The sequence below is a fragment of the Hylobates moloch genome, unplaced genomic scaffold, assembly GCF_009828535.3.
Source record: "Hylobates moloch isolate HMO894 unplaced genomic scaffold, HMol_V3 SCAFFOLD_5, whole genome shotgun sequence".
NCBI lineage: Eukaryota > Metazoa > Chordata > Mammalia > Primates > Hylobatidae > Hylobates > Hylobates moloch.
The window spans coordinates 7,153,085-7,166,393 of record NW_026652280.1 but is presented as its reverse complement, the minus strand read 5'-3'; the positions used below and the strand labels follow the sequence as shown (position 1 = coordinate 7,166,393).

Below are 13,309 nucleotides of genomic sequence, written 5' to 3'. Positions count from 1 at the left end.
GTAACAGAACAAGAAAAGTTATAAAGTATTCTTGTAGGAGGTAAAATAAAACAAGAAATCTACAGCCATGGACTCATAAATCAACCACAATAGACAAGGAAGACAAATCCTAAACAGAGGATATAAAATAAACTGTCACAATTTAGGATATGATGTTATAATATAGGACTAGCAAGAGTTAGTCCTGAGGAAGACAAGGAAATGACTTCATAAAGAAAAACAATCTGCGAAAACTCAAAGACTGGAATGGTACATCTCAGAGCCCTAACCTGGGGCTTCCCACATCACCTGAAGTATTACTGATTTCTACTTCATCAAATAAAGCTGATGCAGGATTTCTATTTCTTCTGAAGTGATTTTGATAATTCTGTTTTCCTAAACATTGGCCTGTTTTAACTTTTCAAATATATTGGCAAAAAGTGTTGATAACCCTTTACCTTTTCTAATTTAATTGTATTCATATATGGTAATTTCATTAATATTATTTATTTTTACCCTATTTTTGGATCAATTTTTATTAATTCTTTTCAAAATACCATATTTTCCATTTATTATTATTTTTTAGTTTCTTTGTTTTATTTCATTAATTTCTGCTTTTATCTTTATTATATTCTTTATAACTCTACTTCTAAAAACATTTATTCTACTATTATTTTTCTCACTTTTGGAGATAATGCCTAAATCTTCAATACTTTCCTTATTTATTCAGAATTGTGTTTAGGTTCTAACAGCTACTTTGAGTGCAGGCCAAAAGATGTGTTACACAACTCTTTGTTAATACTTGAATTCGCACAAAACTCTATTTTGTGATGTTTATCTTGCTTTCTACTGGTAACAATGTGATCTTTAAAAGTGAAATTTTGAGTTTTCAATCAGTTAGAATTTTTAAAAATCTTTTCATTTATTGTTTAATAAAATAAAATGTGATTTAAAACACTAGATTTTTTTAGTAAGTGTTGAGATTTTCTTTGTGATGTATATGGTGCTATTTTGCATATAATTTGTGTATTCTTAAAAATCATATATACTTCCTTTATTGAGTGCAGAGTTGTAAACACATTTATTAGAACAAATATATTCATTATCTTTTTGAAGTCTTTCATATAACTTACTTGTATTAGTGTAAAACAATAAGTACATTTAGAGAAATGACAAGTGTTCAATTATTTTGGTTTGCTAGTTTCCTGTTTTAAATATGTTTTTAATTAATATATTTTAAGGGTACATTTTTGGTATCTCACAGCTTGTTATTTTATTTGAACATTTTCTTATCACCATTATGCAGTTACTCCCTTCATTATTATTAATGATTTTTATCCTAAATTATAATTGGTCTGATATTAGCTTTTTAGTAGCTTTCTTTTACTTAACACTTACCTTTTCATATTTAAAAGTTTCAACCTTCCTACATGTGTGTCTGTATGTTTTAATTGCAAATGTTTCTTATTAGCACTATCTTGATGGGATTTTTTTCACAATGTAATTCTTTTCTCGTGTTTTTTAAATTGGTAGATTTATTCTGTTTATATTTGTTAGTTATTTTGACCCTCACGTTTTGTGTTTTTCTTATACCACTCTTTTTTTCTCACAATTCCTTTTTTCCCTTTCTTGCTTTCTATTTGATGATAAAGATTTCTGTATTTCCTTTTAATTCTCTGATGGTTTGGAAACTATGGACTGTATTTCTGTTTCCGTGAGACAGGTTCACTGTGTGCTGGTGACACTTTCAAAAACAACAAGTTACATGAAAAGAGTTGATTAGGAACACACAGGCATGAAGGGACAACAGAAGCCTAGGGTGAGTGTTCCCCCATGGCTCAGGAAACTGCCTGACAGGAATAGAATCTTATTTAAAATGGGCCCTATTGTGCCACAGCTGAGGAACCCTGGGGAAGCCTCCGATCCTAGGCTTTTACATCGTGGGTGAAGCATGACACACTGAGCTAAAGCACAGAAGATCAACTCATTTCTAGGGGGGGCTGGAACAGTGCCTGGGCTGTTCTGGCTCGTCTCCCTTATCTCAGGATGCTGCACTCCCACCGCCTCCTACAGTTATTCTTGAAAACTACAGTGAGAAATCGGGGCAAACTGGGTCTGCCCAAGGATCCCCAGAGAACTGCCCAGCCATATTCAATACTTTCTTTTTTTTTTTTTTTTCAAATCTGTTAAGTTACCCGATTTAATACCAACCTTCTAATATTTTTAAAGGATCAGTAGTGGGTTTGCCAAATTATATGTTTATTCCCTTTATTTATTCTGTATGTTTAATATATCCATAGTAAAACAATTACTTAAAAACAACTGAGGACTTTATGCAACGTGAGTGACGATGAATCTGAGAAGGAAAACACACATGCTTCCCCTTCCATAGTCTCTTTACAGTCCAGGCCTCCATGCACTCAGCAGCTGCAGAATGACCCTCCAGCCCCAAACAACCATATGGCCATACGTGGAACCCCTCCATAGGGTTGTAGCCTGGGTTGGAGGGACCTGCAGTATATTATCTGGAACCCACAGCAAGGGGCCAGGCCCAAAGCAGGAGAAAATTTTAGAAACAAGATTGCAAGAAACTGTCCAGGGCAACATGACAAAACCTCCTCTCTACTAAAAATACAAAAAATTAGCTGGGCATGGTGATGTCCGCCTGTAGTCCCAGCTACTTGGGAGGCTGAGTGGGGAGAATCAGCTGAGACTCAGAGGTCAAGACTGCAGTGAGCTGGGATCACGCCACTGCACTCCAGCCTGGGGCAACCAAAGTGAGACCCTGTCTCAAAAAAAAAAAAAAAAAGATTACAGGAAATTGTCCTTGTCGTTTGGGCATGTTGAAAGGGACAGTTGCTCTGACTTATGACTCCTGTAGCAATACTTCCGTGAGAATTTTGAACTTTGGAAAAGAACTCCAAAGCGAAGCTGGGCTTGGGTGTCTTTTCTGCATCAAAACTTGTGAGCTATGTTGAAGTGGTTTTGGTCAGATGTTATCTTTTGCTACTTGCAGACACAGAACAAGCCATATTTGGAGGGAATTTTCCAAAATTAGTCACATATCAGCAATAAATTAAAAATGCAGCCAGGCATGGTGGTTCACGCCTGTAATCCCAACACTTTGTGAGGCCAAGGCGGGCAGATCACCTGAGCTCAGGAGTTCGAGACCAGCCAGGCCAATATGGCGAAACCCCATCTCTACTAAATACAAAAATTAGCCAGGTGTGGTGGCACATGCCTGTAATCTTAGCTACTCGGGAGGCGGACAGGGGATAATCGCTTGAACCCAGGAGGCGGAGGTTTCAGTGAGCCAAGATTGCACCACTGCACTCCATCCTGGGCAACAGAACAAGACTGTGCCTCAAGAAAAAAAAAAAAATGCAAATCAAGAGCTCCCCAAACAGAAGCAACATCATCATACGTGACAGCTAGCAGAAGCAACATACAATAAGTCTTGGAGTTTGCAATAATCAAACACAGAATACTTTCTGTAGATATATGTGCACTGTTTTAAAAGCAAACATTTGCAAAAACGTAATACAGTAAGAAACTACGAAAACAAAGAGATTCAAAGTGAAATTTTCAATAAAATTTTTCAAACTATAATTGAAAATTGGCAATATTTAAAGAAATAGTAGCTACATTTTTTGACAAATGATTAAAAATTTGAAGTCACTGTTCTAGAAGTTATATTCTACAGAAGAAATAAACAAAAGGAAATCCATACCTAGACACATGGTAATAGAATTGCTGAACACAGAAGATGAAGATAAAATCTTGAAGCCACAGAAAGAAAAGCCATGTCAATTAAAGGAAATGACAGGATGACTGCAGAGATTTCAGCAGCGAAAACGAAAGCCAACAGACAGTCAAATAATGTCTACTAAGATCTGGGAGAAAACACCTGTCAACCTAGAATTGTCAGCTGGCAAAATTATTTCTTACAGTTGAAGGGGAAATGAAGATATTTAGAGAATAAGCAAACACTGGCGAATTTAATCTCCAAGAGAACTGTTCTAAAAAAAAATCTTAAGAAAGAAAATTACCCCTTAACAGTCTCAAATGCAAAAAAGACCATTCATTTGAGTGACCAAATGAAATGGGAAAAAGGAACACTCCACAATTCTCTTATTACAACACAACTTATATTAGAAATTATAAACAAAAACAAAAATTTCACTTAGAAACTGAAAAACACAATCATTATAAAGAAAGAATGGATTGAGAAAGATATTTTAAAAGACTTAATATTGAATGATAGTGCAAGGCATTAGATAAGATCTAAATAAGTGAATAATCATACCATCTACCTTGTTCATGAAATTTAAGTCTCAAAATGTTAAAAATGCAAACTTTCCTCAAGCTGATATATAGACCAACCAAAATCTCAATCTTGATTTTCCTTAAAGAAACTTAAGAAGTTAATTATCAACTGTTTTGAGGATGAATAAAGAGACAAAAACATCTAATATACTCCAATCAAGTTATTCAATCTTAGTATGATATTATGCATCATTATTATCATTACTGCTATGAAAGCAGTTTTACAATCTTAACACCTTTACCTGGACACACCTGGCATTTTCTGAACACTGCGAAATTTAAATGTATATTTAAATGTATATCACATTAGGTTCTACAGTAGCCGTTAGAACAGTTCTATGCTTGGTTTACCCCAAATATATGTTTAATTTTTAGAATACAAGCTAATAATTTGCTCCTTTGCCAAAAGATAAACTGAAAGAATATGGAATAATAAGAACAGAATAAAAACTCTAAGTAACAAAATAATATTTTAGAGGCACCTCTTAAATGGAAGGAGTACAGTGTTCACACTGGTGCTCTAAGCTGGGTGCGTGAGACAGAGCTGCTCTTGCTTTCCTGTTCTGTCATATCAGTGCATCTCTAAAGGAAACACACCACATGTAAGTATGAAGTTCTGGCTTCAGACAAAACTGCATTACCCTAGGATTGACTCAAGTAGGTTGGCACACTTCTGAATATATTCGCAGTTTATCCACAGGGGAAAATAATACACTTCACTCACAAAGAGACACAGACTCTTGGTTGTCCAAATAAAGATTCAAGATAAAGGGATTTGGGGCGGATCATAGTGTGTGTCTGTGAGATTGCCTCAATTCAGGCCCACATCTACCTATGTGGCTGAAATATGAAGGAAGTACCATGAAACCTATGGCTTTATCATCGTATAGGATCATGCATATAAGCCGTCCACAGCATAGAGGAAGCGGCGGCACAGAGAAGGAAGCAGCCCTCCCAAGAGACAGGAACAGCAGTGCTATCTTGGTGCTGGCTTGCGAGAGTGGGCATGGTGCTAACAAAATTGGCAAAGGCTGTTGAGGCTACAGCCACACACTCAGCACCCTGGACAGCGTCCAAACCCCAGAAACGGGTTGGCAGGGAGGCCAGAACTTCAGAGACATCAGTAGCGCCACATGTGTTTTCAGAAAAATTTTGTGAGATCACCTTTGCTGGGCGGTGAAAGGGACAAGGACATCTAAACAAGGAGTCCAAAAAACAAATGCAAATGACAAAAATAACAATGATCATAAGGTCTGAGGGTTGGCTTACAATTCCTCAATGAACAGATGTATTACAGAAGACTGCCAGAATTTTCTAGGAGCAGCTTTTGGTGTGGAGGGAGGATGTGGTGAGGAGGAGACGGATCTCTCCAGGTACAGTTAAAGCATATGAAAATCTGTCTTAATCCTGATTCCTAGTTGACTGAGTCTTGCGTAAGGCAACAAAAGATGAATTTTAACCACCCCCACTTTGACTGCATTTTCCCTCAAATTCACCATCTCCTCTTTCTTAGTCCTTCCATCACAAGATTCCTTTCACAGAAAAGGTTTCCGAAAGATTATGCTACACTTCTGGGTTCCAGTTGTTCAGTTTTTATCCCCTATTTTCTTCTCTGAACATTGAGTTTTCATTTACCACTACAGGAAAAACTGTACTTGATAGGGTTATCAATTATGCCTTCTGACTGCAAAGTCTTCTTGATGAGGTATTCTATTTTACACATCACAAAGGACTTTGACTTAAATATGTCTCTTCCTCTTGGTTTTCAAGACCCCCCGACCCCACTACCTGATATTTCACTATGCCCTGCTGGCCAGCCATTTCAGTATTTATTTCTGGCTCCTCAAACAACAGCCCATCTATTCACTTGCCAGCAAACCTACTCAGATGTTCTGTCTTCATCCTTCTCGTTATTTCTTAGCTGAGCAATACCATCCACATCCATGATTTCTACCACCACCTCCATGCCAATGACTAACTCATCTGATTCCACAGACCACATCCTCTTACAATGTAAAATCCTATTTAACAACTGAAGCCACAACAATGAATGAAAATGATCTATTTCTTCATAGAATTAGTCTGGTGTGTCAGATAAAAGACACTGGGTTAACTCCACTTCCGTATCTCAAAGGTACCTCAAATGAAAGATGTAGCAATATAACTCACTGTCTCTTCCTTCAGACAATCAGACAGCATATGTTATAAATTTTAACATCTCTGTAACTCTGAAGCTGTATCTCCCTGTGCATATTCAGTGCTACCACTAGTACTTTAATTCACCTGGACATCTTTTACAGCTTCCCAACTCATCAACAATTCCACCCTCTCCCAATATATCTTCTATCTTGTGATCCAGTGGTGACTCTATGTCTCAAATGTGATTGATTTTCATATGTAAAATATTTTGGCAGTTTCATTGTTTCAAGACTAAACTCAATTAGATTAGCATAAAAAACACTCGCATACGTCTTGTATAACTTTTCCAAACATATTCCTCATTATGTTTCTGTGCAAAGCTTTTATTTCATGCAAACTAAATCACTTGCAATTTTTCTGGTGGAAAAGCAATACCAGTATTTGCCTTTATGTATTGTAGTCATATAGTTTAGAAGTTCCCTTTCAGGCCTTCTTCCTAGATAACTCCTCTAAGTGCTTCAATGTAAGTGTTGGTGTTGTCTCTTGAAAGTTTTATTCTATATTGTAGCATAGTTTGAGTTAAAGGCCCTTACTTCCTTAAAGTGATGTACTTATCTTTATTATGACAAAATGACATAGTACTCCCTATCTCCCTAAGTAGGATATAAATAGTGTCTGATTTTCAATTATTTGTTACCTCTAGACCTTAGCACATTAGTAAATGAATAATTGATGGATGAATTCGATGATATATTCAAAATTCCTGCAAATTTTCCAATTTCCTAATTCTTAACATTTGAGGCCATATAAAATACTTTGTAATTCTTAAAAAGTAGAATAAAAATCACCCTAAAATTTATTTAAAAATTCCACAACAGCACTCTAACAAATTTAATATGACTCAAAATATTTTGGGAAAAACATTATTGTTTGTAACAGTTAATAAGTCTCAGGTCTGAAATTAGAGAAATGTGCATTACACTCATACAGATCAAGTTTTTTTTTTTCCCACCTTGGTGATATAAGGCCTTCAGATTTTATTTACCTACATTTATCTCTCAGGAAGAACCACTTCTAAATAATACTGCAAAAGAATTAAAAAATAGCCAAGTAGTCCTCTTTAGATTTTATTAACCCATACATTGCAATAAGCAGATCTTATGACTCTTGTCTCTTGAGCTTCTAGGTAACATCTGGTAGTTGATGTGTCTAAGTCCTGTTACACAACATTTTCTGGCTTCTTAGTGTCATCCAAGGGATTGATGTTTGACTAGACTAACCTAATTTATTCTGCCTGCTGCTCTCATTTGTACAGGCTGCTATTAATGGATAGGCTGAAGTATGGTTGATTACAACCATACTTTTAGTACCAAATTTTATAGTGTTGAGGTTTATATGCATATTTTCACATGTATAATAGAGCAGTGTAATAAACATACAGATTTATACACAAATTAATCCTAATCGTATTTTCTGAACAGACAGATACACCTTATAAAAAACTGTCTCATAATTTATATAGTCTAGAATTCAGGCTTCTATTTCCAAAATTGATGACATTTTTAGAAGTCTATGTAAGTGTCTCCTCTAATCCTCTTCAGATTCTCAACACTCAATTGAAAAACTGGGTCTTCAATTCAAGAGATGAACTGTAGTCTCCACAGTCTCCATACAGCTCTAACCTATTACTTTTGTGAATTCAACTTAAAGGCTATGTATATATGTTATTTAAATTCTCTGTAATCATCGATAGAACTGGAGGAAACTTTGACGCATCTGTATATTGATACATCCACATAAAATAGCTTTCCCAAAATATGAATTTACCATTTTTCAATGCCAAGCTGTTTGAGTCATAGATATTTCTGACATTTAAGCACTTCACCTGGTTAAATCCTCCTACTTTAGATCTGTACTTGAATGTTAATATTTCAAGAAGACTTTCTCTGACCTCCAGACCGTTAAGTTCTTTTGCTGTATTCTCTGACATCGTCCTATTTTCTCCATCATGACCCCAAATGCTTTATTCTACCTTAAGGTCGCATTTGCCACTAAACTACAAGCTCTGTCTTCTTCATTCTAATTTGCCCTATTTTGAACCATGCTTGCACCATAATAATTCTGAAGGAAAATTGGTTTAATAAATGAATTCAGACTCCATTACTGTCTCTCACTAACTCCCTGATGCTCAATGCTTTTCTCACTCTGACGACATCCCCGAACCAACCACAGGCCTGCCACATTGCTCATTCTCTCCTATCATCCCAGGTTCTCAGAAGTGGGGTGAGAACCAGAAGAGGATATGACTCACGGATGGCATGGAATTTCTGCCGTGCATGTATCTGCTGACTTTCAAAAACTGAAAAATTAATGCCTTCTTTGGGGGCCTACTAAAATAGTCTTCATTTTAAAACAACTGTGTACAACTGAAGACTCTAAATGTCCCTGCACTAAATAGCTGTTGCAGCATCCCCACACAAAACATTATTATATATCTCATTAACTAACTCAATTTCTTTTTTAAAAAATATGTATTTTCACACTTACGACGTCTACCTCTTTAACATTCCTGTGGTAAAGTTAGCAAGTCCAAAGTGAATACAACATTTTAACACCTAACCTTCAAGAGACAGATATATTTTCATTTAGATACTTGTTTTATTATTTAAAGGAAGGCTTAGTTGTGTTACTTGTATTACTCTCTTGGCAGACTGTTTAAAATCAATACTCTGGTATTTAGAGCTTCTAACAATCTTTTTGTTTAAAAAACATTTTAATATTTTAATAAAATACAACATATATACATATTAGTGTACTGTAAAATATATATTCATTGCAAAATAAGTTTTAACTATCCTTAAAATGATAATATTGACTATCCCTACAATAATAACAGACAAAATTTCATAAATGACAAAACTATAGTTTAACCAGTTACTTTTTAGAAAGGAAGGAAAAGACACATTAAATAGGAAAAGGTTTAGAAACTGGATAATAAATTTAACGAAGCGAGTATAAGAAAATCTCACTGAAATTTAAAAAGCACACAGAAAATGTATCTGGGGCCAAACACCAATTTCATTTTTAAATTACGTGACACTTAAGAAAGTTAATCAACTATTCTGAATATTAATTACTATATATAATATAAAAGCAATGAAAATCATGTAGTAATCTATTTCACAACACTATTACTCAGATCACAGTCATGTTGGAGCCACAGGAAATTTATGTTTATAATTAGTTAATTCATTTATGTATTTTTAGTTCTTCAGTCATCTTCAACTTTCTCACGGAATGGGAGAATAATAACATGCTATCTTCAGCTTTTACTGTTTGATTGTTTGAGCAAAATATGTTAAATATATGTTAATTCCCAGTCAGTGGTGATAAGAAACTAAAGCAAAACTTCTCAGCTGAAGAATTCACAATATTTTGGGGAGGGTGGAAACTATTATAATACAAAGATTATAATACAAGAATAAATTATATTAAAAGATTATATATTATAATCTTTTAATATAATATATAAAATAATATGATTTATATAAAATATCATATAAAATAGTATACAAAATAATATAATTTAACATAATATTACAAAAATATAATATTATATTAAAAGATTATAATACAAAAAGTCCCTCACCTAGGAGAATGGTGAGGAAAGGAATCCTGGGGAAGATTGAACCTTCATCTGAGTTTCAAGGTAGGAGTTCAAATTTACTAAGTCCGAATATGTGGCAAACTTTCTCCAGAAAGATGGAGGAAACAGCATTTTCAAGGGCACAAATCATGGTGCACCTGGAGGTCAGCATGTGTGCTTCAAGATGGTGTTAGATCAATGTTCTGGGCACCACAGCATCCAGAGATGAGATGATGGAGAAGGAGAGATCACGAAACACTCTGTATATCCTGCTAAGGAGTTTGCCTTTTATTCTGGAGGCAAAGAGGTAATTAAAGAAGTTTAATTAGACCAGTATATGATCAGGCGTGAATTGCAGGAAGTCCACTTTTACAGCTGTTTGGGTAATACAGGAGGAGCAAATCCAAAGTGGGAATACAAGTTAAACTCCTTTTTATTCTATTCTAGTAACCCAGGTATGAAATTAGGAAAGCCTGAATTAGTGCTGAGGTAGAAAGCCAAGACATAGACTCAAGGAATAATTAGAAAGCCTTTCTGAAGGATGTGGGCGTGAAATGAGAAGGAAGAATGATGGGTGTTTCTACAGTTTATTGTTTGGTGGACCCAAAGTTGGCAGAACCATTACTCCAAATATAAATGCAGAAGAAAAGCATTACTTTCTTGCAAAAATATTGATATTCTTAAATTTGAGGAAGAAATGGGACATGCACGTAAAAACTGCAGTAACTTGAGAAATAAACGGGTGAGAAGAAAATAACACTTTATGTATATTCTTCCACGTGTCGACACTATAACTAATGTTTGGAAAACATATATGACTTATGGTTACTTCCTTAGAAATCCCACAGGGTCGTGAGAGGAAAACAAAAAAATACATAAAGAGATAATTACAACACAATGTGAGAGGGCAACAAGAAACATGCATATCTCTTACAGTGAGAACACTGAGACGGGGCAGCTTCTTGGCCTTGACATTGGAAGAGGGAAGAGGTAAAAGGAACGGAATGACTCAAGGAGTAGTATTCAGGGAAAATTCATGAAAGAAAGAATTTCTCAAGTAGGCCACCTTCTGGTACTTGTATTTGAGCACAGCCCATGCTGCAGACACACCACCTTCTTTTAGAGCCCAGATGTGCCCTGCTGCTTCTCACCTCTGAGCAAAAATTTTGCACAGGCTGTTTCCACTGCCCAGGGTGCTCCCCCTTTCTCTGCCAGCCCATGATCCACCATTCTTCTGCATGGTTCACTTCCATCAACCTATCAACCTCAACCTGAAGTCTCTTTTTCAGGGAAGTCTTACCCTTATCTCATAAGTTAGTTCAGATACACTTGTCATACTCTCCTTATACATTTTCTTCTTCTCCTTTACCCCACTTATTGTAACTTTAATTAATGACTTAAATATGTGACTTAATATTTCCAACTAAGGTCCTTAAGACTGAGGTCCACATTGGTCTGGATATATTCACCATGTTCCCAGTACCCAGTACAGTAGAACCTTACATAAAACAATTACATAATATTTATCTGATTAATAAATGTATCAATGAATGAGTTAAGAAAGACATCACAGGCAGGATAAACGTAAACCAAAGCACAGAATATTTATATTGCAAATCGTTTTGCATGAATGGAGGACTTGTTTCAGAGGGAGGATACTGAAGGAAGGCTGGTTGTACAGACAGGGATCAGAGTGTTAAAGCCCTTGACTGTTATGGTAAGAAACGGTATACTAAGCTACTGAGCGATTTTAGTCCAGGGATGGATACAACCAGATTTTTGTTTCGTGTATCTCTGATCTAACTCTGCCACATCAACAGAAAAGATGTTTGAAAGAAAGGAGACAGCTATTAAATTTGACCAGGTGAGATACTGGGTATGAAAACAACTGTAATGCCTGTAGGAATGGAGGAAAGGAAAAGCAGATGAGAAGTTTTAGAATGCAGATCCCCCAGGAATCCGTGATTGACTGAAGATAGAAGGAAAAGGATAAGTCAAATATGTTTCGTATGATATGGACTTGAATTTCTGTGTAAATATTGTGCTAACCTTCAATAAATCAAGAAGTATTATTGTTCAACAGAATAATAATACTCTACTGTTCACAAAAGAACATTGTGCTATTGTTCAATAAACAGGAAAAAACTTGTGCTTGGGGTATTCTTCAGAATGTGGCGTTCATTTGGGGATCTGGGGCCAATGAGTTCAAGTTTGGACATCATAAATATGTGCAGGGAACATCTAGGGAATTCCTGGTACATAGCTCGGAATTCTGAATTGAATTTCCATAGAAAATGCAGTAAGAGAAATAAGTGAATGCCAAGTGGTCTGGATACAAGAATAAATAATCATTGCATTGGTCAGTAAAATAAAAACTGAGTCAAAGTATTATTCTTCCTTACGGTGACAATATCTGTGACTAAACCTAATGAATCATTTTGATTTTTGTAGGAAGAACTGCACAGAAGTTAACAGCAAGGGTTTAGAGTCAGACTGCACAAGACTGAAATTTTTAGGCTGCAATTTTTAAAGTGGCTGATTTTGGGTCAAAGTTTCTTAGCTTTCCCAAGCTTCTATTTTCTTATTTATAATATAGGAATATAGTTGTATATGTAACTAATTTACTGAACTTATCTCTACGGTATACAAAGAATAACAATATTACTTTATTTCTAATTATATGCTTTGGCTAATGTAGAATTTCCTTTTCCTTGTCCTTGAATGAGAGCTTGGGGGGATCCTATAGATTTTCAGTTCTTAAAAAACAAACCACCACCACCAACAACAAAAACCGTTTAGGACTCACTTTCTGATAGTAAAGTTGCTTAAGAGCCAATAGTCACACAAAACATTCTCCCTCCCCCATCACCATCCCCTATGACAGATATCTCTATGAGAGACCTACAGAAGAAAAAGGAGACAAGCCTGTCCTTCTTCTTCCTGGTTCCCTCACCCCTCTCATCTTCTGCAACTCCCTGGCTAAGAAAGAGGTTAAAAACAAAGGAGAAAAAGTTTGTACCTTTAGCTGGTGATATCTGTGGTTAACTCTAGGCTTTAGATGAATACATTGTGAGTGGCAGGTAATTACATAACAGTTCTCCATCAGAGGACATAGCTATGTGAACAATTTGGACTCCTTCCTGACCAATTCTCTTTGACTGATAAGATGAGTCTTGTGACATCTCTAGGTTTCATCTCCCTGATATGCCACCTGGATGG

General features: G+C 35.6%; 1 protein-coding gene across 8 annotated transcripts in view; it reads right to left on the bottom strand.

Annotated features, from left to right (window-relative positions):
- Positions 1-13,309, bottom strand: part of NETO1 (neuropilin and tolloid like 1) — a 127,706-nt gene that overhangs the window by 85,102 nt on the left and 29,295 nt on the right. For 2 of the 8 annotated variants that reach the window (XM_032152069.2, XM_032152070.2), the window contains exon 5: positions 8,481-10,383. The exons of the other annotated variants lie outside the window; for them this stretch is intronic. In XM_032152069.2, the coding sequence (XP_032007960.1) occupies positions 10,379-10,383 (5 nt within the window). In that variant the 3' untranslated portion in view covers positions 8,481-10,378. Of the gene's footprint in view, positions 1-8,480; positions 10,384-13,309 lie in introns of those variants that run through there. 8 annotated transcript variants of the gene reach the window in all.